Below are 26,374 nucleotides of genomic sequence, written 5' to 3' on the forward strand. Positions count from 1 at the left end.
GTGTTTTAATGAAAAAAGTCAATTATTTTGAATTGAAAGAAATAGATTTATATATGTATTATTTTTTTTCTATAAATCTAATTTATTTTATATAATTTTATTTTCTGTAAAACTATATTTATATTGAATATAATTTTATAATTATAAAATTAAAATATTTAAATATATTTCAAATAATGAGCAATGTAGTCACCGTCGTATTTAATCATAATCAAACATTCTCCTTACAAGCATTTGAATGAACAAAATGAAATTTCTAACTAATTTATCAATCAATAATAAACCATAAGTAACGTTATTTACACAATATTTTTTAAAATTCTAATACTATTTAATTTATTAATAAATATTATTTTAAATTTATAATTTTTATTAAATTTATTTTTATTATTTTATTTTTATTTTAAAATCCTTAAAAACCTCTTTCTCAAGAGAACCATGGTACATTCTATATTTCAAATATCGTTTGCTTGCGCTTAGGCAAGTAATTGATATTCATGGAAAGAATTTCATAAAAATATCTCACACTTATCTTATTATCATTTTTATTATATGGCAAAATATATTATATGTTTACAACAGTCACACATCACGCGTCCTTACGTGTAATCACGCGCGATCAAAAAAATAGAAATAACGATTTTTGTAAACATATGAAATATATTTTGACAATGAAATAAATAATAATGAAGATAAGTGTAGGATATTTTTTACAATTTTATTTGTATACATGGTTTATGTTTTACCTCGTGTTTTTTCTTGTTTTTTTTTTCTTTCGTAACCTCTGTTTTTGTCCCACAGTTGATAGTTGAAGGAGAGAGAAAGGAAGATAGAGAGAGAGAGCGCGTCGTAATAAAGGAGAACATTTTCTTTACCGGTCGCATCTTCATTTCCCTTTCCCCTTACCCCTTGCCCTTCCCTTCTCTTCGTAGTCTCTCTCATCTCCTCGCTCATATATATATACACGCAATTCACAGACTTGAGAGTTGATTTCGATTGATTACCGTTGTTCTTCCTTTCTCAAGCGAAGCACACGCGCGCAAATACTTGCAGCGTTGTTGTTGAGAGGATGGAATCGGAGGACGAGATGGGGGAGACGTTGATGGAGGACTCCAACGACGAGGAAGAATTCTATGGCGGCGGCGGCGGATATGATGAAGATGATTCAGACCTGGATGACGTCGTCCTCGACTATGACGGTTTCATGGACCACGACTCAGACGATTCCGATTCCTCCTCGCATAACCGCCGCTATCGTCATCGATCGCAGGTCATTCTCGTTGCCTCTTCTTCTTCCATCCACCATATCTGTGATGTTTGCTTTCCTTTGAGATGCCTTGTGTTCTCCAACACGCGCTAGGCTGTTTTGCAATTGCTATTTTACCTGTTTGTTTAGTGAGTTCCAAAACATTTTTACCATGGGTTTTCCGGAGTTCGATTGAACCAGGTCTGGGTCGTAATTTAGCCGTACTTGGGCAGCCTCATGTTATATCATTCAAAGAGCTGTGTTTTTTCGCCAAACTGCTTTGCACCTCCCTAAATTACACTAATGGCATGGAAAATATTGTGTGATCCCACCAAACCTTTTAGAGGCATTGAATGCTATGGTGCGTGAGCAAGTGTGGAAATAATTGCCTTTGATGACGGAGATCAAGGTCTGCTTATTGGAGCTATTTCAGTGTCTATAGGTGGAATGGGAGCTGTGGTGCTGCTGGCAAAAAGTTCTAGGAAAAATCAAAAGATAGAACAAAAAGAATCATAACAAAAACATAGAGAACTGATAAAGAAAGACCTTGTTGTTCTGATGTGTATGGCATAGTGATATGAAAATCCGGGAAGAAGATGACCTATGATGGCCAAGAGCAAGGACAAAGATTTCTCTTTGGATCTATTGTTGTGTCTATAGGCGGGATGGGGGCTGTTTGACAGCTTAATCAATGATCAAGGAAGAACAAAAGAATCATAACTAAAGCTTAGAGAATTAATAAAAATAATTTGTGCTACTCTTTAATGGGGTAGTAACGTGTGGGTTGAAACTTAACATTGGATTTTTCATTAGACACTTATGTTTTTTAGTATATAAAGAGAGATTTTGTTGTTATTTTCTTTAAAGTCTTGTTTGCTTGAAAGATCAAATTGTTTGTTTGGATTTATGTTGCCCTTGGTCTGTAAACTGGTACTTTTCACACTCTTATTTTTCATCTGTGCAGATCACACACACATATATCTATATATATACACATCATAATAGGAATGTCTAGAGCCTCTATTCAATACTCCACAAGTTTGTAGGACATCCTACATTTTCTAGGACAATAAGTACGCTATGCTTTCCCATACACCTATTATCATTATTATGCTTCATATTCCAATATATTTAACACTCTCCCTCAAGTTGGTGCATAGATGTTAGTCATGCCCAACTTGCTACACAAGTGATTAATTTGAGACCATTGTAGTGGTTTGGTGAAGAGGTCTGCTAGTTGATCTTCTGTCCGAACGAATTCTGTAGTAATTATGTTTTGTTGTATTTTTTCTTGCACAAAGATTAGGATTACCTGTCATGTGATCTGTGGCTCCTGAATCAATGACCCAAGAGTCGGAGGATGTGATGAGACATGTGCTGGATTTACATAGGTTAGCCATAGCTGGGATAGCAGTAGATGAATGCGTTTGGTTCTCTTGAGACATGGATAACTTAGAGTTCTGACCTTCCGAAGATGCTACATGGGCAAATTGATATTTCTGCATAGTGAATTGCAACTTTCTACAATATTTCTTAAGATGCCTGGGCTTCTTGCAATAGTGACATATAATGTCTGGGTTACTCTCATATGTTCCTTGGCGATTTTCCCTTTGGATGGCTTGTACTCTTTCTTGCTCACCAAGGCTCAATTGGAATAGACTGGATGAAAGTCCGTTCAGAGGACTCTAGAGAATATATCCTGTAGAGAAGTATGTCGGAGCTCCCCAGTATTTGAGATTTTACTGGTTCATACTCGCCTCGTAAACTGGCTAAGAAACTCATAATGGCCATTTGTTCTCGTTGCTTTTGTTGTTCTCTAACATCGGCACAAAAAGAAATGACTTCATTTAACTCTTTATATGTTTTTTTTAAGTTCATAAAATAATTCACAAGGGATTTATTTGCCATTTCAGCCCGATAAAAAGCCTTGCACACATCGTATATCGGACATTTCCTTTACCCGGGTATAAGAACTCCAAATATTAAATCAAGTCTTTGATCGTATTGCAGTGACTCACCAAACCGTAAACCTTGGCATCCATCAAATTTCTGATCTGGGGAAATAACTTTGCATAATCCTGAAGCCATGCCCTCTCTCATTTTCACCGGTAGATGAGTCCTTTCCAAACGATCATCTTTCTCCAAGTATACTTAGTAAGTATAGTTTCAAAATTTTTCTTCACTCCAAGTAATTCGATCCATTAAGTTCATATTCGGTAATTTTGGACGTAACTAGAGCAACTTCATATACAAAAATAGGCTTGTCCTTATTCATGATTGATTAATGGCAGAACAACCTAGAACTCCACAACAACAATTTGGAATTATTGCTAGTCTGGAACGCACGCTGTGTCCGGTGAACAATTTTGGATTCCCCAACCAAATCTGGAAGCAATAGTTTGGAACAAAAAATCGCACCCACCAGAGCACTAGACACCACCCACCAGAGCACCAGGGACACCGCACACACCTGTGCATTAGTCTGGTCTGAAACAGATGCTGAACGCGTGATTCACACGCCGGCCGGAATCTCGCTGAACTGCCGCCATCGAGGTTGCCCGTCACCGCCGAACCTCCACTTGCCGGAGGTGAGATGGATATTGGCTTGAGTCTTTCACATCTAGGAGTAGACAGTTTTTTGCCCTAGGATTTGCTCTGATACCATATGTAACGTGCCCGGAAGCTGACATGCCCGACGCCTAGGTCACGCCCATGCTGATGCTCAGACTAGCCGTCCCCTGTAGGCAATATGCCCTGAGTATACTATATGGGAGAATTATATATAATACGTACCAACACCAAGACATGTACCATCAATTAGCCGTGATAGGGGCTCGCACACATGGGACGGACTATGCCGAAAACCCGGGGTGGAAATGTCAACCCGTGACAATACTTCCCAATTTCAAGTCGCAAACTCCCTCGTATGAAGCTACTCAAGTGCACCTTGCACCTTCAGCATTCCTCATGGCGTCATTCGTTGATAGTCGACACTTTTCTCCATACCTATATTATTTGTGCTCACCAAGCGCCAACGAGATTTTCCATAGCTGACCCACATACCCCATTTCACCGCGCGTCGCCGCATAACATCTGGGACATTCTTTGTTGCGACTTGCACATTTTTCTCCCAAAGATAGAATGAGATTCTAAGGGCTAAGGCCCAGGGGCATAGTTGATCAAATCGAGAAAGGCAGCTCCCAATACACTGGCAACTCCCATCATATGAAATGGGTTGAGATTGTCTTTAACGTAGTTTCTCCTTCACGAACGAAGCTCGGCCACCTTGGCCCACCAACAACGTCAAACATATTCCTTTACCCTAGGAGCACTCCCCTATGTAATGTCCAGTTTCCTTAGGACATGCTCTTCCTTGACGTGCCACAGGCATGCTCTCCTGCATAGCAATGCTCCACTCGTTCGATTCGTTTGTCATGGTCATCAAGGTCCACTCATGTAAACTGGTATTTTCACACACTTATTTTTCATCTGTGCAGATCAGAAATATATATATATGTATATATACGTCATACTAGGAATGTCTAAAGCCTCTATTCAATACTCTACAAGTTTCTAGGACATCCTACATTTTCTAGGACATTAAGTAGGCTATGCTTTCCCATACACCTACTATCAATATGTATTAAGTGTTAGCTTTTTGCTTCCCTTTGATGACTTGGTATAGACTTACTCTCCTATGATTGACTTAGTATGTTTTTTATTGACTCTGTATGGATTGAGAACTACGTATGACTTGATTCCGATCTCAGGTATGTAGGCTCTCCTGAGTGTAGCCATTGCTATAGAGCTCTTTTTTTTTTTTTGAAAAAAAACCCACATTCAGACATTAAATTTATGGCAATATAAGCACTCTAAATGCTTTCTGGGTTTGGCCCAGGTAAGTTACTTTTGCTATTTATAAACTTCTGTTGTTCATACATGTGCCAAATGTGAGTTTGGTGTGACTTTATATTTAGAGATTTTAAGTACATGACGCATAATGGAACACATGTTGTAGATGGTTGTGACAAATGTAACCATTGAGATTCTTATAATTTCTCATGGAACGATCAATAACACTCTTATTTGCTACATTTGGTGTTTCATTCTGCCTTGGGTATTGCAACTGTGGTATTTATTACTATATGATTTTTTGTATGGCAAAGAGGGTTTCCATCTTCTTCTTTTCACAATAAGCATGCGTGCTTGTGTGTTCAAATGCCACTAAATGGGTGAAGCTAATCATGTCTCAGTGGCTTAGCAGTAGATTTAATGATGCCCAGTTGCCCACTTTTGTACCCCTACTACGGTTTGATTGTCTTTGTTGATAGAGTTAAATCCAAGAGTTGGAACTTGATATCTCGCAACATTTTATACTAATGGTATTGATTTGGAATATGGTTGTGATAATAATGAAATCTGCATGATTATTTTATGGGCACTATTAACCTTCTGGTTATGCTATCTGTGTACCTTCTTAATTTTTAGTTACCTTCTTTTCCCATCATTTCTGGTCAGAAACTTTTGATTCCTCAATACACAAAGCATTGGGTGTCTTTATAGATGCTTGAGTTTATTTATTTCATTATCTTGTATTTTTTAAGTTTTTATAATATTCTTCCAGTAAGGAGTGGTTATTAAGTCTGCCCCCTTCCCTCTTCCAGAATTATATCATTTTAAGTGAATGCGATATTCAACAATGCCAAGATGAGTGTATTACAAAGATATCAACTATCCTCTCTGTTTCAAGAGTTGCTGCTGGTATTCTGCTCCATCACTATAAATGGTAAGCTTTTCCAATCTAGATCCTTCCATTTTCTATATTACTATTTTGAGAATTTTATGCTTGTTCCTTGATCGTAGATTGATATGTATTCCTGGTTCATATGAATTTTTACCTTTATATGATGCAAGTACAGGCTGCTTTCTTTTCAACTTAAAGTGGTAGCAAGGAACTAGATATAAATGCTTATCTCCTAATTGACTAGAGGAGCTTAAGGATTATTAATGGAAGATGGTGGATTGCTTCCTGATGAGTTACTTGATATGTTCTTGACTCACAGGAGTGTAAGTAAGGTGAATGATGAATGGTTTGCAGATGAAGAGAAGGTTCGCAAGGCTGTTGGTTTGGTGGAGGATTGTGTTCCCCTTCCTGATGCAAAAGAGGTGATCAAAAGCTTGCAAGTTTCATTGATTTTTACTTATTATGCATAATATGGCATGCGGTTGCCATTTTCACATTATTAATTTGGTATCTGCAGCTAACTTGTGAGATCTGCTTTGAAACCTATCCTCGGGATAGGCTGAGTTCTGCTGCCTGTGGCCACCCTTTTTGTGATACATGTTGGCAAGGTTTGCATAGTTTACTTGATTAATTTTTTTTCTTAATAAAAAAATCTGCTATTGGTTGGATTGCTGGGCATATGGTTGGGGGTTCAATAAATAATGGAACCCTTTTCTTTTCATAGTGTATCAGTTTCTCAATTTTGTATATGTCTCCTTAGAAAACTTGTTTTGTGTATCCAATTCATGGCTATACCCCTATGATACAGGATATATAGGCGCATCTATAAATGATGGACCCGGATGTTTGATGTTGCGGTGTCCTGATCCATCTTGCTGTGCAGCTGTTGGCCAGGATATGGTGAATAAGTTGGCTACTCGTGATGACAAAATAAAATATAATCGCTACTTATTAAGATCATTTATTGAAGACAATCGAAAGGTACTTGAGTATTTTCTGATTTGATAGACAAGATTTGTTTTTGGATTATTTTGGAAGTAGGAAATTTTGGATTAATATTAGTTTTTGATGTGACATAAATAGATGCTTGACTTTTTTTTTTCTTTGGGGGGGGGGGGGGGAGGATAGGTTAATGGATACCAATATTTTGGATGTTTGATGAAAATCTAAGTGCTTACGTTGCAACACTTTGTATGATTGCTAGTTACTAGGTGCAGACTAGGTCATGAGAAGTCTATAGCTCATCTTTAAATCTACACATACTTTTGCTTTCCTTCTCTTTTTTCTGTCACGTAAAGTGAGTTGCTCATTAGATGCATGTTTGCTGCAATTTTTCTTTTTTTTTTTTTTTTTTGTTTTGATTTAAATTCAAGTATTTTGTTTGCTTCAATTTATTATGTGGATCTCCTTACAATTACTATTTTTATCTTATTACTTGTGGATTTCATTTTTTTTGTCTTTTTTGTTGACAGACTAAGTGGTGCCCTGCTCCAGGTTGTGATTATGCTGTGGAATTTATTGTTGGTAGTGGAAACTATGATGTTACATGTCGTTGCTCCCATAGTTTTTGCTGGAATGTGAGTTTTAATGTCTTCAGGTTTTTTATTTTATTTTTTTAGTTGTGATGCTAATAATTCCAATGCAGTGCGTAGAGGAAGCCCACCGGCCAGTTGACTGTGAAACTGTGTCTAAATGGATAATGAAGAACAGTGCTGAGTCTGAAAATATGAATTGGTATGTCTGGAATCTGGATGCGTTATTTAAGTGAAACTGCTCTTGCAAATTTTAAAGTTTTTTGGATCTTTTGGTACTTTCCCTACATATGATTTTCTTGAATCCTGATGTATATATCTGACAGGCATAAATAATTAGATAAGCTAAGATCTTGATATGGGTATCTTCTGAAGCTAATGTGGTTACTAATCTTATACTCCTAATGTGGTTCCAGGATATTGGCAAATTCCAAACCTTGTCCAAAGTGCAAGCGGCCGATCGAGAAGAATCTTGGTTGCATGCATATCACATGTACACCACCATGTAAATATGAGTTTTGCTGGTATGCTGTATTTGATTAATGGGCTGAAGTCATCTTACTGTCACAAATAACATTATATGAATTAACTTTTACTCCAAGTTGCCCTTTTATTCTCGTGGCAACTTTTCAATTATCTTTCTTGTCATTTCACTCTTACTTTCTTAAATGGTTAAGCTAAAGTAACTTGGATCTTAATGTTTTACATACAAGACCTTTTTTCTACAAGACATGCCAATTCTTGACCATCTATGCCATGTAACAAGATATACTTGCAGGTTGTGTCTTGGTGCATGGTCAGAGCATGGTGAAAGAACTGGTGGGTTTTATGCATGCAACCGTTATGAAGCAGCTAAGCAAGAAGGAATAGTAAGATGTTTAATTGTTCTGTTACTAGTGTACCATACGCCTATATCAAACAACTTTTTCTGATGCTTTCAGTATGATGAAGCTGAAAGACGAAGAGAGATGGCGAAAAATTCCTTAGAGAGGTACACACATTACTATGAAAGATGGGCAACAAACCAGTCGGTATGTATTAGTATTATTGCGAATCTCTTCTTTTAACATGTGAGTGCTTTTAAGATAGAAATGAAAGTGGTTGTTGTGGAATATTATACTACATTTGCCATTCTACATGCATCAGATAATTAATGAGAAAGTATAGTATAATCTACAAATATTTATTGGCCTAAATTTGGGATTTATTTCATTGGGCATTAGAGATTTTTGTAGAGAGTAGAAGTGAGGAGGTTGAGATGAAAGAGGAAGAGGAGTCTAGGCCATTGCTTGGCTTAAGCTGCTTGTTTGTGGGTTTAGTCTTTAATCACTTTGCGCTACCGGTCTTTTGTTATATCTTAGGTGGCTTATCTTTTTCCATGTCTTGGGTGGGCTTTATATTATGTCTTGGTGGGCTTATTTTATTTTATTTATGATTTCATTTTGAAATAAAGGAGCCTGGAGGCTATTGGGCAAACGATTCCCATTGGATTGTCCGTATTTCATTACTTGTTCTTATGAATTGGTCCGAATCATCGGATCCCAAACTTGTTGTCATGGAAATAACACATTCAAAAGAACGACTAGATAAACTTGAGGCAATGCTCCACTGGCAGAAATCTTGGCACCACGCAGCAATCAGCAGTCAGTCACCTTGTGGAGGGTAGTATGATAGTGGAGGCTAACATGATGCAACTTCTATCCTTCGATGGATTGCCCTATCGGTTGGTTGGCCTTCATCAATTAGCATTTTGGAATCCATAACACCTGCCTGAAGATGAAGGTGCCTGCATCGGTGGTGGCTGGCAATGCCATGGCGTCCTGGCGCTTTCTAGGAAGTGCCAGGACTTGTCGCCTCGCCTTATTAAACAAGGTGTCATGGCAACGGCTTGGGGACACAATGGTGACGCCTTGATGACGCCATGGCATTGTCCAGGCTAACCCAAAACATTGTTGGTCTCTAGCCCAACCCAGCGCAGGCCCCAAACCTCAGCCCCTAAACCCTTGAACCTGACTCGAACCCTAATTCGTCATCTTTTCTCGTCTGCTCTCTCCAATCTAGTCTGTTCTCTCTTCCCTAATCCCCCCCAATCTTGTTGGACACTAGACTCCACTATAGTAGTGCTAAACCTCCTAGTTCCCAGCAAACTAAACCCGACAAGTCAAGTCACACTAGGCGAACCATGTGTGGTAGGCGGATCTGAAGGTGTCGGGCCCTAAACCCTAAACCCATGACTTCACAATCACATGTCCACCCTACACCACTAGGTCATCCCTTACGGGATATAGTAGTGCTATTTTATTTTATACTATGATAGTTTTAGTGTACAACATTATTATTATTATTATTTATTGTTTAGTGTATAGTTATTTATAGTAGAGATATAGGATGTGTTTTTTTTGTGAGATTTTTGAAAAAGAAATTTTTTTACGTGAGGCAGAAAGAATTGTGTATGAAATATAAAAATAATGAATGTACGTAGTAAATTAATTTTCTTGGAAAAACGTGTAGGAAAAAAAATCTAAAAGAACAAAGCCATAATAATTTAATACTTATAAAATATAATATGTATTTTCTATACACAGTGCGCAGGCGCGCTGGACTACAAAAAGGCGCCGTGACAACCTTGGCGGTGGCAATGGAAGATGTTAGCATTGTATTTGTTAACCTGATGGCGTTCTTGCGAACCGGGACTGATGTGGGATGAAGTTTCACATGCATTGGTGGTGAGATTCGATAGGCGTTTTAAGGCAACCTTTTTGAGCGGTTGGTAGATATCAAACAAGTGGGTTTGATTGATGATTACAAGACTTCTTGTTCAATTGGCTAGCCAAATTCTGTGTTTTACGTACGTCCACTACTTGGCTACTTTATGAAAGGTCTAGAAGGTCGGATATGATGCTCACTTTGCCTCTTTGGACATGGGTAATAGAGATAATCATGGAGTTGTCTATAGACATCAAGGATAATCTTGAGGTGCAAGCCGACGGACACCTATGCTGAAAGTTTAGCAGTTTGGCGTCACAGGCGAGCTCTATTCCTTAACTAAGTAAAACAAATACGGGTCTAGCAAGAAGTGGCAACCAAAATGGATCTATTGGAATCTCTTCCAAGACTTTCAATCACCCTTCCATAGCGTGATCAGAGCCAGCTAGACGGTTGACTACCCAAGTATGGTTTACTTTCCTTTTGCCCTAAGAATTGACTAAATTATAAGCCAAAGGATTGTTTTCACCGCAAAAATCAGCACACCCCCAGACATAAATGACCTCTCAAACAATTGTGGCTCATGACAGCTAAGGAAAGGAAGTCTTGGACCATCAGGTGTATGAATATTATGAACCTACCTTGCCAATTTTCTCTATAGCGGGTTTATTGAGCCCGTGGGCGGGTTTATTGAGCCCGCGGACTATGTAGTTGCATGGAGTTATGCAAGGAATGACGCTATCAGTTCATAGTGGCGCTAGTCACAAATTTATATCTTCTCCTTTATCATTCACTCTACAACTACCATCCGATCGTATAGAAAAATTTAGACTTCAGTTAGAGGATGAACAGAGATAGGAATCAATTGACAGTGGCGCTACTCACAATTTTATATCTTCTTCCTTATCATCCACTCTACGACTACCACCATATCATATAGAAAGATTTGGACTTCAGTTAGAGGATGAGCAGAGACAGGAACCGAAGGATTGTGCTGGGATATTACAGTCTCGTTATCAGGCTGCACAGTAACAATCAATTGCTTTGTGCTTTCGTTTAGGGGTGTTGATATCATCTTGGCTGTAGCTTGATTAGCCATGTTGGATGAGGACTGAAGAAACTAGGAAGCTCGACTATGTCCTCTGAGTGAAAGAGTAGCCAAGTAATGCTGATGGTGACTCGACAATCTGTCACAACCCAATTAGCCTAAAGATGTTGGGTGGCTTGGGCCAATTTTGCGAGGCTCTTTGGGCATTGGTGTTGGAGGGAGAGCCCTTGAGTCACATTATTGGTTGCAGGACAGCTTTGCGCCAGTTTACTGCAATTTTCAAAGTTTTTGAGGAGCCGAAGGGTCTGGCACCAGGGAAGCTAACTGATCATTGCATTGAACTTACATCAGGCCGAATCCAGTGTCTGTTTGTCCGGATCGGTAAAACTACACTCAAAAGGTCGAGATTAAGAAACTGATGAGTGATATTTTAATGGTACGAATCATTTGACCGAGCTTGAGACCTTTTTCTAGCCTAGTCTTGCTGGTGAAAACTAGGGTTGTTTGATGATTCAAATAATTTTGTTTGATTCGGTATTAGGTTCGAATTCTTTTATTCGTATTTGAAACTTTATGATTCGAATTCGAATCAAAATATTTGATTCGATTCTATTCAAATGAGTCAAATACACATGAAATTTCTAATATTCGTTTCGATATTCGTAAATATTCGATTTGTAATAACATATATGTATACATAGTATAAAATAGTATGATACAAGTATAAATGCATTTTTCGAAATAAATAAATTAAATTAAATTTATTTATAATATAACCATTCAATAATATTTTCTTTTGTTAAAGTAAATTATTCTTTGTGTTAATTTGAAAAAAAATGGTAAATAGTAGATACCGTGTAATTTTTTTTTTTAATCTTGTTTTAATATTAGATACCGTGTAATTTTTTTTAATCTTGTTTTAATATTATTGTTAATTTTTTAATTATAAAATTCCACATCGAATCGGGTAGGACAAAAATTGAATCAAATATTTAGATAATATTGTTAAAATTATATGTTAAAAAATCGAATTGAATATTTGAATCATTTGAAAACTATTTTGATTCGAACATGAATACCATTTTAACATTCGAAACAAATTGAATACCACAGTATTCGTTTCAATTCGATTCGTTTACAATCCCCTAGTGAAAACAAAAAACGGAAGCTAGTGTTTCTACATCGATTATGAGAAATTGAATAAGGTGATAATTCCGGATAAATACCTCATACTAGTGTAGTTGTAGTTACCGAACAGTCTGAAGTTGGTGGATTCGATTTTTTAGCTTGATTCTATATTAGTATGGCAGAAGGTGTTATAGGTGATAGGAGAAAGATTTAATCTTCTGGATGGGACAGCCAGACGATGGGACGACTTGGCTGGTGTGGCCCATTTCTAGTATCAGTTCCCAAATTTCAACCTTGTGGACAAGGTCGATTCGAAGGGGGAAGGGATTGATAGAGAGAGGAGTGGATGAGGTTGGGATTAAAAAGGAAAAGTAGTCTTGGCCGAAGATCTTCTCAGTCACTCTATAGAATAGGAAAATTCTTGCATGTGAAACGTCGCGGGCTACTTGTATATTGACGATAGGGATGGGCTTAGGCTTGCTTTTTGCGGGATTAGACTTTCATTGGTCTGCTTTACCAGTCTTTTGTTATGTTTTAGGTGGGCTTATCTTTTTGTCATGTTTTAGATTATATCTTGGATGGGTTTATTTTGTTTTTAGTAACTAGGGTTTTGAGGTTCATGATTTTGTTTTGAAAGTAAAGGTTCCTGGAGGCTATTGGCAAACGGTTTCCGTCTGATTGTTCTTATCTCATTAATCCTGTTCCTTTCAATTTATCCACCCATTTTTTTGTTGTTCCTCCTGTTCGTTACATGATTTTGTGAAGCAGTTGCTTAATTTGATAATAACTCTGGAAAAGATTAATTTTATGTGTAATCATTATTCAGTTTCTATCTCATAACTCATATCAAAATTTAGACTTTGCTGAGTAATTATATGATCTGCTGAATCATTCCTTGGATCTTCTTTTGCATGAATTAATTCTCCATTTATTTTCCCCTCACAGTCCAGGCAACGAGCAATTGAAAATCTACACCAAATGCAGACAGTACATGTAAGGAATTTCCTGCTACTTTATCTCCATAGAATATTTATGCGCTCATGCTTTCCTATTTCTACAAATGTGAGTGCTTTTTCCAGAAATACCATTAAATGGAGTTCTGTTGGGTACAGTTAAGAGTTTCAGTCATGTCAAACTTGCGTTGTTCATGCTGGACTTTATATAAATTTTTAGTATTGTCAGCCAGTTTCATGTATGTTTTAACTCTTTTCAGACACTGGAGATTATGTTTTTCGTAATGTGCTTATTTTTCTTAAAAATGAGATTTGGTATAATAGGCTTGATTAAATATTCAAGCCTCTGCTGCATTGTACATATAATGAATGCCAAGGGTACATTGGATAGAGACAATTATGAATCAAAAATAAAAATAAACAGGATCATGAAATATTCTAGTGTAACTCTTAAATGTCTTGATAATTCCTTTAAACTGTAGTATATATATCATGAATTTTGAGGCACTCACAGTTAGAAGTACTATTTTGTTTCTTGGTCAATATGCCCATTTTTATTCGAGATGTGAGGCTGTAGTGGAAAGATAAATACTGTCGGTACATGAAGAATTACTGTTTGATTATTGGTGATTGAACCTCAAGAAATTTAAATCCTTTCCGAAAGTTTTGCTTAACCAAGATGAACTCCATCATTTCATTACTTGATAGGCCAAAGCTTAGTGATCAATCCAAAACAATGAAGATAATATTTATAGTGCATTCAACATCTGATTCTACATGCATCTGAAAGGTTTTAATTGACTTGAATAGAACTGTCTGAGTCCTCTATTAGCTCATGATTATTAATTTCTGTTTCAGTTGGAAAAACTAAGCGATAAACAGTGCCAGCCTGAGTCACAGCTAAAGTTCATAATAGAGGCTTGGCAGCAGGTGAAGTGTTCGAAACAATTTTTCTTAAAATTTCTTTTATTAGATTTTTTCTGTAGTTATGTGGCATCTTTTTTGAGATGATTGGTTTTGTTGCTGTCATCAAGTGGTGATTTTTCTCTGCACGCAAAAACGTTTGTTGGTTTTCACCACAAAAACATGTTGAATGAATCAGCTCTTAACCTCCTAAGGCCAAATGGGTTGTCATGTAGATGAGAAGTTCAGATGTATTTCAGTGAATTGTGCTGGATTCTTGTATTTGATCACTTTAAGTTCTAATAATAATTAACTTACAGAAACATCCTTAATTTGTAACTAATTTTACCAAGCAATTAGTTGGATTATAGATTAAAACAAACTGCAAAATTTTCTTGCCACTCTTTTACAAATGAAGCTAACAGTATTTCTCTGTGGTTATCTGGGTGGTTACGGTTACCTTGTGAGTGCTTCGTCATTCATATGGCTTTGCTTGTCAGTGATATGGTATCTGTTTTGTTTTCTGTCCTTATATAATTGATAAGACTGTTCTTTCTTTTAGCTGCTTTTCTTTATCTTTTGCAGATTGTGGAATGTAGGCGGGTTTTGAAATGGACATATGCATATGGATATTATCTTCCCGAACAAGAGCATGCCAAGAAGCACTTTTTTGAGTATTTGCAGGGTGTGAAATGCTCCATTTTTTACATTCATTTTTGTGTATCGATTTCCTTCATGCTGCGGACTGACTTCTCTATCGTTTAGGTGAGGCGGAGTCTGGTTTGGAACGTCTTCACCAATGTGCTGAGAAGGAATTTCAGGTTTACCTCAACTCTGATGGTCCTTCACAAGACTTCAATGAGTTCCGAACCAAGTTAGCCGGCTTGACCAGGTGAGTCACACACTGTGTACTACTCTATTTCATGTTTAATTTATTTGGTAGTGTTGATATATTTCTGTGATCTATTGTTTTGTGGAGTGGCACGTTTTTGTAGCTCAAATTCAATCATTTGTTATTATAATAGCTAAAGTATAGCACTAAATACAGTAGAATAGTACTTTTGGGGACGATAAGTAAGATTTTAAAGTGGACCTTGAGAAGACTGGTACTCATTTGCATATTTATGCATATATGTGTGTGTATTGCATTTATTATGCAATATTTATACTTGACTTTAAAATCTTATTGATTATGAAAACTAATTTATGAAAAATTGGAAATTTCCATGGCATATGGATTTTGTTTACTTTTCTTTCTCTCTTTTCAGTTTTTTATTGTCCAAGATCACAATTTTCTGTAAAAACCTATCAATTTTCACGCAATCTTGCCCAATAACTAGGGGTGTCAAAAGTAAACCCGACCCAAAAAATCGAACCCGTTCGACCTGAAATTTTTCAGGTTCGGGTTTGGGTATTTCGGGTTTGAAAAAAATCAGGTTGACCCGAACCTGAAACGAAAAAAATTCGTGTCGTGTTCGGGTTGTGTTTCGGGTTGGCCTGATAACCTGAAATATCAAAATCAGATTAGGTTTTGAGTTTCGTGTTTCGGGTTGACCTGAAATTTTTATTATTATTATTTTAATTTATAATATTTATATTATTTTAAATATAAAATAATATAAAAATTAAAATAAAAATGATATTTTTTAGGTCAATTTAATTTTTTTTAAATTTTCGGGTCTGTTTCGTGTCGGGTTCGTATCGAGTTTGTTCGGGTTTCGAGTGACCTGAAACTAATTCAGGTCAACCTGAACCCGACTTGAAAGAATTCGTGTGTGTTCGGGTCTAGGGTTTCAGGTCAGATTTCGGGTTCGGGTCGGGTTCGAATTGACAGCTATTTTGTTATCCTTATGGCTCAACCCGACACGAACACGACCCAAAAACACGAATTGACACCCCTACCAATAACTAATTTCCATAAAACAAAGATACAAATACAAAGTAAACAAACCCATCACATTTACAGATAGTAAATAATTTCTCAATACTCATTGTGCTGTATAAGTAATGTTAATATAGTTATTTACTTGTTAACTAAGTGTGTGCTTTGTTTGTAATCTTTTATATATATATATATATATTTCAATTGTGGTTTTGATATAATATTTTGTTAGAAAAAATAATGTATTTTTATTGGAGGTACGAGGAATTAAGATTAAAGAAATAATACGAAAAAGTTACAAAAGGAACAGGCTTAAAGTTTCAAAATTCAGTGCAAAATAGATGACATCATAAATTGAAACTGTTGTAAAATTATTTTCAACTCTTTACGAGGGGAGCATGTTATCTCACAGCAGAATACGTACTTCATCGAGATTGAGCTCAAATTCCTGGAAGTATCTAGGATATGCAATTATTATTATTATTATTATTATTATTATTATTATTATTAGTATTATTTTAGCAATAAATATAGAATTCAACAAAAGAGTAAATTACATCAGCATCTTGTGTGTTTTGATTTAAATGTACAATTTACTTATGTGAAATTTATTGCATAGTTTATTTTTGTGTTAGCCAAAATGATGTATAGAATATTAACACGAAGGCGTTTATACAATAACATTTACGTGGGGTATTTTATGAATTTATATTAAAACACATGTATATTTTATATGTACTTTCCTATAATGAATAATGATGATAAATCTCTCCTACAAGTATAGCCACTATATCACTTTGAGCATTATCAGGCAGCTTTCAAACAATTCACTGTGTTGACTTTTTTAATTTTTATACATCACAGCAGACAGGCCAGGGTCAAAACTGTCACACTCTGGGCACACACTATAAAGAGGAAAAAGTTTTCATTGTTCTTAAATATTGTAGGCACCAACTTCTCTGTGTGCTGCTTTGTTGATTTCAAAGTTTTACACACTGACATAAGGAAGTTGTGTAGATTACTTCTAGTGTAGAAACAACGACAATAAATTTCATCCAATTTTGTAGTTCTTTTCTGATACAGATTATATCCTTTTCCATCAAAGGCAAAGGTTGAGAGTTAAAGATATTGTATGATAACTTTGTGATAGGGCATGATTAGTAGAAATGAAGTTGTTGAGAGTTTGAGAAATCATATAATAACTTTGTGATAGGGTATGATTCTTAGAAAGACCATATTTTCATATGTTTTTGTACTTCAAAGACAATGTTGGCCGCATTCACTGCCATTAAATTGTCCTTCAGGTTATATGATGGATCATATTTAAATTTCAAGCTTTTCAAATCACGACATCCATTGATATTTAACACTAATAAAGATAGCCATATTTCGAGTAATGTCTCACTATAATTAATTTCTCAATCTGCATACGGCTTTGTCAGAGCTGCCTTTCCTTCCAAGTGAAGTTTCATTATCAATTATCTTTTCCTTAACCTGCCCTTTCATTAATTTCCGCCAGCGTTGCATTATCTTTCTGCATCACTCTATGCTACTGATTCTGCACACAATTTAATATATTTCCTGTTTGTCAAATGTTGTCTTCCAAAGAATCCTAGCTGGAAATGATTCAATTATCTTGCTGCAGTGTAACCAAAAATTACTTTGAGAACCTTGTTCAAGCTTTAGAAAATGGTCTATCAGATGTAGACCCTCATGCTGCATTGAGGGTAGGTAGCTCAAAAACTCTGGGTGGCAACAAAGGAAAAGGCAGCAAAGGCAAGGGAAGTTCCTCCAGATCAAGCAGTTCTCGTCACATAAATGATTCGGGCCATTGGTCTTGTGAATACTGCACTTATGTGAATCCTATGTCGGCCACTATTTGCGAAATGTGCCAGCAGAATCGATAAACCATCACCCACTCAAATGGTTGGGTGTGCTGTGCTGCTGCTTGGATTTACAAATGAAGCCGTGCCCGCCCCTGTTGTCTTCTTGTGGGGGAAAGCTCCCTCTTCGTTGAAGATGGGAGTCATGACTGAATGTAAAATGTGAAGGAAAAGATCTGCGCTAGGGAAGGTTTGGTTCTCAAGATTGATTAATCTGTGAGGTAGTTGCTGCCCTTGTCGGTAGATTCAATAATGCACATGTATAGAAAGATTTAGAGAGTAATTCTGTTGTGCATGATTTATTGTTTCTTACTTAAAAGGTAAGAGTAGTGAGTAGATATCTACAGTAGTCTTGTGTGATTTCTTGTAAGTAGGCTGGAAGATGCACAGAAACTTGTTATCTACAGACTGATGAAGTTTGTATGCTGCATGTTAGCTATAGGCTACATGCGCATTTCTCTGCAATGAAATATCTGTCTCTCACAGGATTCTACCGTAATGAACCCCAACATCTGCTAATGTGATGAACATTTCAGCTGAGGCTGCTTCTGCTGCTGGTAAGGAGTTTATTTTGAAACCCAAGCTGATTGTCAGGTGAACTGTTGTTTTCTCGATTATAAGAGGCTGCTGATATTGGTTTCTTGCATTTGACTGGCTGAGTCGGGAGCTGGAAGTTTGGTGATCTACACATTGTAGACACGACATGAGCCTCCTCCACCTCGGATTCCTATGCTTGGGACTAGGGTGCAACAAAGCAGGAAGCTTGTATTCTGTGTATTTACTCTGTATTTTTTACCACAGTTGAACTTGCATCTGTGAAGCTACCTTTTTTATGTTTATTTTTTTTCTGCCGCCGGATTCTTTCAGCACGCATCAATCAGTATCAAGTTTTGTGCAGACATGTTTTTCAAGAGTTTTGGACTTTTGGAAATAATTTTAAGGGAAAGTTACACATATAACTCACTCTCTCAATGAAAATAGGTATTTAATGTATGATGATTTTTTTATCAAAAAAGTAAGTGACTAGTATATTATTTTAAATGAAATATAAATGTTGATGATGTATGTATATATATATATATATATTGTCTAGACAAAACAATTTTTTCCATGATTAGTGTCAAAATAGATACATAAGCTAAGCCATGGTGTTTTGACGGATTTAATTCCATATATATTTATAATCCATATTGATGTTGGCAAGTGTTGCAGTTGCAGCAGCAGATGCTAGAAAAACATTTAAATTTGTGGCCGAGTCTGCAAATTAAGTCCCTAAGACAAATATATATATATATATATATATAGCAGTTGGACCATCACCTCACTGTCATAAATTAATTTCTTCCCTGTATCGTCCGTTATGGACTTTCTTTACATATTTTTAAAATTATGGCAGAGAGAGAACAAAGTTCTGCTCTGAGTTTATCCTGCTTGCCCTGCAGGTTGGTCTCTCTCTCCGGAAGCCGGTTAGCCGGCTGCATATACGATCCGCTAAAATGTATTTTTTGCGTTCGTAATGATTATTATTATTACTGTTGTCTACATGTGTTATTTATTGTTGCCACCTGACCGAGAGTGAGTGTGGAAGCTAAACTTGTGGAGCAAAGTGAAAGACGACTAATCTTAAGAAGAAAAAAGAAAAAGAAAAAAATAAAAAAAAGGGGTAATTTGTGCCATGACCTCAGAAGAGGACTTTGACGAAGTCAACTACAGGCCCAGAGAGCGGGAGAGAGAGCGGCAAATGCAAAAGAGGGGAAGAAGTACCTCGTCGCATCGCCTCTCATCTCATCTCGTGTCGACTAGTATGGACTAACTGACTGACTGAGAAGGGTGGACTCGAAGAGAAGACTAGAACGAATCCCATTGGACGAACTGACGTGCCACGTGGGACCAGAAGTGAATGACTTCCTTCCGAGTCAATGTCTGTCTGTCTGAGTCAACGATCGATCGATCAATATTAATAACAATATATATAGCCGCAGGGGCAGGGCATAACCACGAACGAACCAACGATCATTCATTCATGCTTTCTATAATTAGCCTGCCTGCCCCCTCATACATTCATCCATTCATTCATCGACGACCCACCCAGCCCCGGCAGCTGCCTCTATGGCTGATGAGCACCCGCCATTTTCAGCACCTACCCTCCTGGTTATTATAATACTTGCTCTTCTCAGCTCCGCATTCGCTGAAATCATTTTTGAGGAGCGTTTTGAAGGTCATTCTCCTTCTCCAACCCCACTCTTATTTCTTCTTCTTTTTATGGAATTTCTTCCGCTAATCTTAGTATGCTCAACTACATTCAAACTCAAAGACCGGAAATGGTTTTGAAACCAGTTCACCTCTTTGGTGGGTGTTACTCTATAGCACTCACTGGTTGCCGATCTTGCTAGTACCTCTGATTCTGTACTCACCCAATCATTTATTTTTCTTGTAGCTTATCAGGTTTCGGTCTCTATCAGTCTGCTAGAAAATATCTCACCGAGATTTTAAATTTATGGAGAGCCTGAATATACTGCCTTTTTTCTTTCAGCCTTTTCTGCTTTATGTGAGGCTGGAAATGTTTGGTGGGTAGAGTTACGGAGTTTGAACGCTTGTGTGAACTAACTTTTTTTTACTTTTAACCTTTTTGTGTTAAAAAAAAAAAAAAAAAAAAAAAGATGGATGGCAGAGTAGGTGGGTGAAGTCTGATTGGAAAAAGATCGAAGGGAAGGCCGGATCTTTTAAGCACACAGCAGGGAAGTGGAGTGGTGACCCTGATGACAAAGGTTCGTCTTTCCGCTATTTAATGTTCTTGCTGTGACAAATTGACAGTGACTGTTTTTTGTTACTATTCCACAACGGCAAAAATAATATTTGCTTGAAAGGTGGGTTCCTTCTCAAGTTTCAACTATCAATTTTCAGTGACTTGAAATCGAAAGTTCTTTCTATTTTTTTTGGTGCTTCATATTTCTAAATATTCACGTATGTGCAAACTTGGAACTTCAATTGGAGTTGAAGCACATTGAACTACTTTTAACAAAACACTTTGTTGGATTCAGGTATTCAGACAACCACTGATGCAAGGCATTTTGCCATATCTGCTAAGATACCCGAGTTCAGTAACAAGAATAGAACCTTGGTTCTTCAATATTCTATTAGATTTGAGCAGGACATTGAATGCGGCGGTGGTTATATTAAGCTTCTTTCTGGATTTGTTAATCAAAAGAAGTTTAGCGGTGACACTCCTTACAGGTATTCTTCAAGTATTTTAGGTGTACTCTAAATTCTTCCCACAATAGCGTTCACATTGTTTTATGTTCCTGCGATATTGCCTATTTTGGTTTGTTATTGATTTCCTGTATTACTTTTTACTTTTACATACTTGCAATTTTACGATTTCTCTCTTAAATCTCATTGATGGTAATTCGATTATAGCATACGTACAGCCATGAAGAAACATGGTTACCCTCATTTTCCAATTTTTAATTCTTGTTCATGAAAAGTATGATTTGACTTCATATTTTCATTTTTAGGTTCCACTATAAATGTTATAATTTCTTTTCAAGCCCGCAAGTTTTCGGCTTATATTTTATTGGTTCCCAAACGGGAGGAATCTTATCTTATTATCCACTGCTTCTGTTTGAAATAATTTAATTTAGAAAATAAGGTCATCCAATTATGTTTGCCATATACATGTGGAACATGTATTATTAAATGAGATTGTGAGCTAGGAGAATATGATTACTGTTGATGAACATTTGAATTCCATGGAAGTGTGACACATAAATGATATGGTTGGACTTATATTGTAGTGCAATATCTATTTTAGTGATATCAATTTTACTTTTGCTTGCTGTTTTTGGTTCTAGAAAAATGATGAATTGATTCTTTAGCAGGATCTCTGAAAACATAATAGTTCATTGCATCTTCTTCTTATGCACTTATTATGTAATTTGTGCTTCAAATCCTTTTTGAATAAGCCCTATGTTGAATATTGTCCCATATAGGAAAAGTATGATACTAATTAGTTTTAAGTTAGTAGCCCGGAACTCTTCTTATGATCTTGGTTTGCATACTTTTCAAGTCTCTTTACTGGCTATAGCCCTTGTGACTTGATTTTTCAATTACTAATAGTTTGGAACCATATTTGCCAGCTTGATGTTTGGACCTGATATATGTGGGACACAGAAGAAGAAACTTCATGTTATACTTTCGTATCAGGGCCAAAACTACCACATCAAGAAGGATCTGCAATGTGAAACAGACAAGCTAACTCATTTTTATACATTTGTTCTCCGCCCTGATGCATCATATAGTGTCTTGATTGATGGTCGGGAAAGAGACTCAGGAAGCATGTATACAGACTGGGATATCCTCCCTCCTCGTAAGATTAAAGTAGCAAAGGCAAAAAAGGTCATTGTCTTGTCATAAATTTTTCATTCTTCAATATATTATTGGAATTGTTGAGTTGGGTTTTTCTTAGTGTTTAATTTGAAGACACTGCATTGATCTCTATAAAATCTCTACAGATTCTGTCACTTATCAATTAGAATAATTTGGTTGACTTTCAGCCATGCGTATGGTGTTATTGCTAGTGGATAAGAAAAAAAAATCTTGTTTAGTTAGACGTTCTTGTAGTTTGCATTCACATTCTGCTTCTGAAACATTGACAGCCTGCCGATTGGGATGATAGAGAATATTTAGATGATCCAAATGATATCAAACCTGAGGTATTGCATTTACATCAGCATGGGTTTCAGCTTCTTTGTAAAATATGCGCCTTCCCCTAATCTTCATCCCATGACAGGGATATGATTCGATTCCACCAGAAATACCTGATCCAAAGGCCAAGCAGGTTTGTTGATCTACTTATGGTCAGGATTTGATTTCAATATATATAATATACTCGAATATCATGATTTCAGTGTGCTTCATCCCTGTTAAGTTTCATTAAGAGGTTTTAGGGTTTGTTTGCTTGTATTTTTTCCCCCTAATTGTGTTTCTTTTTTGGTTTTGTCGTTTTTAAAGTCAAATGGTTGTTGGATTTGATGTTTTTTAATACGATTTGGAAGATTGAGTAGTAAAAAATAGGTAAAAATTATAAGTAAAAAACAATCAGTGTATTGTTTTACTTTAAATGTGTCTATGTGCAAATTGCACGCTTGCTGAGTTGTATCTGTTAAAACTCAAGTTACTGTGACAAAAGTAAAATAAAAATGAAAACCAGGAGTCTGTATTTAAACATCCTTTTGTGTTTATTTTTAATGTTCGGTAAATTATATATACATTGTCTGTGATTTAGCATAAGTGCATAAAATATCCTGTATAATTTTATTGCATATTTATTTACCCTTGTGTTAGTCAAAATGGCACATAAAACTGTGTCTGTGCACAAAATAGGGGTTTTTTGCATGTTTTTCATTAATATAAAGGTAAGTTATGCTATAAAGTTTACATAGGGTATTTGCCTTTACTGTTCTGATGACAAGCACATCACTAGAAAAAGTTGGTTGTTTCTTTTATCACTTGCAGCCTCATGACTGGGATGAAGAGGAGGATGGAACATGGAAACCACCTAAAATTCCTAATCCAGCATACAAGGGACCATGGAAACGTAAGGTATACCAAAATGTTTGGACCACTCCCCAGGAAAAACTGTAATCTTATGTCATTGTGTGTTAAAATGATTCATTTTTTCTTTTTTTTTTTCTGGTTCCTAGAAAATCAAGAACCCTAATTATAAAGGGAAGTGGAAGATTCCTTGGATTGATAATCCTGGTAAGGCAAATCTCTCAAGATTGATTTTCCAGATTGCAATTTCACTCTAGTTATATTCTGTATATATGAATATTTGAACAGATATTCTTTCATTTTATGTTTCTTAATTAGAATTTGAAGATGACCCTGACTTGTATGTTCTGAAACCCATCAAGTATGTTGGTATTGAAGTTTGGCAGGTGAGAGTAATATGTTTTTTTTCTAGCTCAACATGCTTCACCTTTTAGTATCATATATGTTCATTGTTCTGTTCTTTTGCTTAGAACTTGATGTTTCTATGGCGCAGGTGAAAGCAGGTTCTGTTTATGACAACATTCTTATCTGTGATGATCTTGACTATGCAAAGAAAGTAGTAGAGGAAGTTTTTTCCAATAGAGAGGTGGGCCTCTGCTCCACTTGTCTTAAAACCATACTGCAAGTTCTAATTTCCTATTTTCTCCATTCATTTGTTCTATATCTTCACAACTATAGATTGAAAAAGAAGCTTTTGAGGAAGCAGAAAAAGTGAGAAAAGTAAAGGAGGAACAGGTTTGTCCTAACCAACTATGGCTTTTTATTGTTCATGGTTCGAAGGATATATAATAGGTTATATTACCTCATCACAGGAAGCTGAGAGAGCAAGAGAAGAAGGTGAAAGAAGAAAAAGAGAAAGGGGTCATGATAGAAGGGACCGACACAGAAGGGTTAGTCCTTTCTTGCAAAAGTAAACTCGTTAAATGATGAACTCCCTTGTTTATTAGGTTTAAATACTGGTTTTCATTACTAATTAAATCTTCCTTAGGGTACTATTCTACTTTCCATATCTTGTCACCTTTCCACATGAAGGAAAGTTTACTTTTTTTTTTAGAAAAAAAAAATGGTGTGGAATGTGATATTCTCCCGATTGTGTCATTTTTATTAACTATTCCAAGTTGTATTGTGTTTTACTGTCATAGAAAGGTTTCTATGTGGGCAATTTTTACGTGCAAGTTGATTTCCTTGGCGTGCAGAATGAAACATATTAATTCTGAAATTTCATTTTGCAGAGGCATTATGATTATATGGACGACTACCATGTGAGTATAATTTTTCCTATTCCTAACTTTATGCTCACTAATTGCAAGCTAGTTTGGTGCCATTAACATTAATAAATAATATTATAATGCTTCTTGTTCTTGTTAATTTGTGTAAACTGCATTGAGGATGATGCACAAAATCTGGTCTTGGTAACCCCATGCAAGCTCAATCAAGCTGCCTCAATTACTTTCTGTGAAATAAGAGAGATCTCACAAATTAGGGTTTCCATAAAAAAATAGTTCTACTCAATATGTTTTTGTAATCTAACTAGATAGTTCCAAAATACAGAACATACTGTTGTATCTTTGAAAAAGAAAATAGATGTATCACTCATAAGCATTACATGTTAAGGGACTGTTGCATCTAGTTAGTTGGCTATGGCATTTGTCGTGGGTATTATATATGCCTAGATTCATTGATATTGAATCAATCGTGCACCTCTAATTCTATACTGAAATGTTTTTCTTGTGTTCCATTTCAGGATGAACTTTGAAAATATGCCATGCTACATCTCCTTGAATTTTGGATTCTGTTGGCATCATATATAAATATGAAAGTGTCGTTCTTTCTGAATCAGAGCGAGGTATCTGATTCATATGGCGCTGTGGATTTTGATGTCACCTTATGATTTGGAGTTTATCCAGATCAGAAAGATTTTTAGTTCTTATTGTTGATATGTAATGTATGTTTTAACTCTTGCTTAAGAACATATTTTGTTTAATATAATTCTTGTCATGAGAGCCTGTAGCCCATAGTACGATAATGAACTTTTTGGGGCTGAGTAGGTCGGGTGATAAAATACAAGTGGATGGCGGTCGTGATATAGTGATGTAGAGATACATGAGTAATATATCTGATAGGGTGGTTCAGAATGGAAAAGGAGAAAGTATACACAAAAGGGAAACAACTCAAATCCAAGAAAACAACACTGTAGGAGAAACACGTTGTGAGTGATGTTTTTGAGCTTGTGTTATTGCTTTCCTAGGTTTTAATTTGTTAGATCCTGTGTTCAATGAAAAATTATAGTGAATCAACCTGAGTTGGTACCACTTTGACATATATGTCTTGTGACCGAACTGGCAAACACATTATGTGTTTATCTTCTGCTTTAATTTTTTGCATTAGTATCATGCATAAAATCTGGTGGTCGTACAAACAATGTGCATGTGTTTTTAGTATTGTGCTCGGTGGATTATAGTTTATAAGATCTGAAGTAATTTGATAATCTTTGAACTTTTACTTTTGGTGAATTGGCTTAACTGATTTTGTGGGTGAATGGTTGAAGGTGTGCACATGGTGGTGGTGAAATCGTTTCCTTCCAAAGTTTTTTTTTTTTTTTTTTTTTGTATCATATTTCAATAAGAAGAATGTTACTCTTTTGTCTATACAAAAATGTCGTGCACCAAAATCTGTACCTTGTTGAGCAACATGTGATCATAATGTAAATTTTTAACTGTCAAACTAAGCAAAACGGTTATTTATTTTTGTGTTTTAAATGATTGGTAGATACGTTATTAATACTCCTCTTTGTAC

At 36.1% G+C, this 26,374-nt stretch overlaps 2 protein-coding genes across 3 annotated transcripts; both read left to right on the plus strand.

Moving 5' to 3' along the window:
- The first annotated feature begins 835 nt into the window (after positions 1-835).
- On the plus strand, positions 836-18,528 carry LOC127257601 (probable E3 ubiquitin-protein ligase ARI8). Of its 2 annotated transcripts, none has more exons than XM_051284040.1 (15): positions 836-1,270; positions 5,911-6,032; positions 6,310-6,412; positions 6,508-6,598; positions 6,799-6,971; positions 7,463-7,567; positions 7,636-7,724; positions 7,939-8,046; positions 8,301-8,391; positions 8,464-8,553; positions 13,350-13,397; positions 14,216-14,287; positions 14,846-14,945; positions 15,026-15,152; positions 17,751-17,954. In XM_051284040.1, the coding sequence occupies exons 1-15, from the start codon at positions 1,070-1,072 to the stop codon at positions 17,806-17,808; spliced, it is 1,578 nt and encodes a 525-aa protein (XP_051139997.1). In that variant the 5' UTR covers positions 836-1,069; the 3' UTR covers positions 17,809-17,954. The 2 variants fall into 2 exon arrangements, with proteins under 2 accessions (XP_051139997.1, XP_051139996.1); XM_051284039.1 differs by having other exon boundaries at positions 840-1,270; positions 17,788-18,528.
- A 1,475-nt stretch (positions 18,529-20,003) lies between these two features.
- LOC127257662 (calreticulin-3-like) lies at positions 20,004-25,579 on the plus strand. Its single transcript, XM_051284124.1, has 14 exons — positions 20,004-20,243; positions 20,686-20,793; positions 21,067-21,259; positions 22,162-22,420; positions 22,681-22,737; positions 22,815-22,862; positions 23,540-23,626; positions 23,728-23,785; positions 23,897-23,964; positions 24,072-24,164; positions 24,257-24,313; positions 24,391-24,468; positions 24,811-24,840; positions 25,323-25,579. The coding sequence occupies exons 1-14, from the start codon at positions 20,135-20,137 to the stop codon at positions 25,332-25,334; spliced, it is 1,257 nt and encodes a 418-aa protein (XP_051140081.1). The 5' UTR covers positions 20,004-20,134; the 3' UTR covers positions 25,335-25,579.
- The last annotated feature ends 795 nt before the right edge of the window (positions 25,580-26,374 follow it).

This window comes from Andrographis paniculata, unplaced genomic scaffold, assembly GCF_009805555.1.
Source record: "Andrographis paniculata isolate CXL003 unplaced genomic scaffold, ASM980555v1 Contig58END, whole genome shotgun sequence".
Classification (NCBI taxonomy): Eukaryota; Viridiplantae; Streptophyta; class Magnoliopsida; order Lamiales; family Acanthaceae; genus Andrographis; species Andrographis paniculata.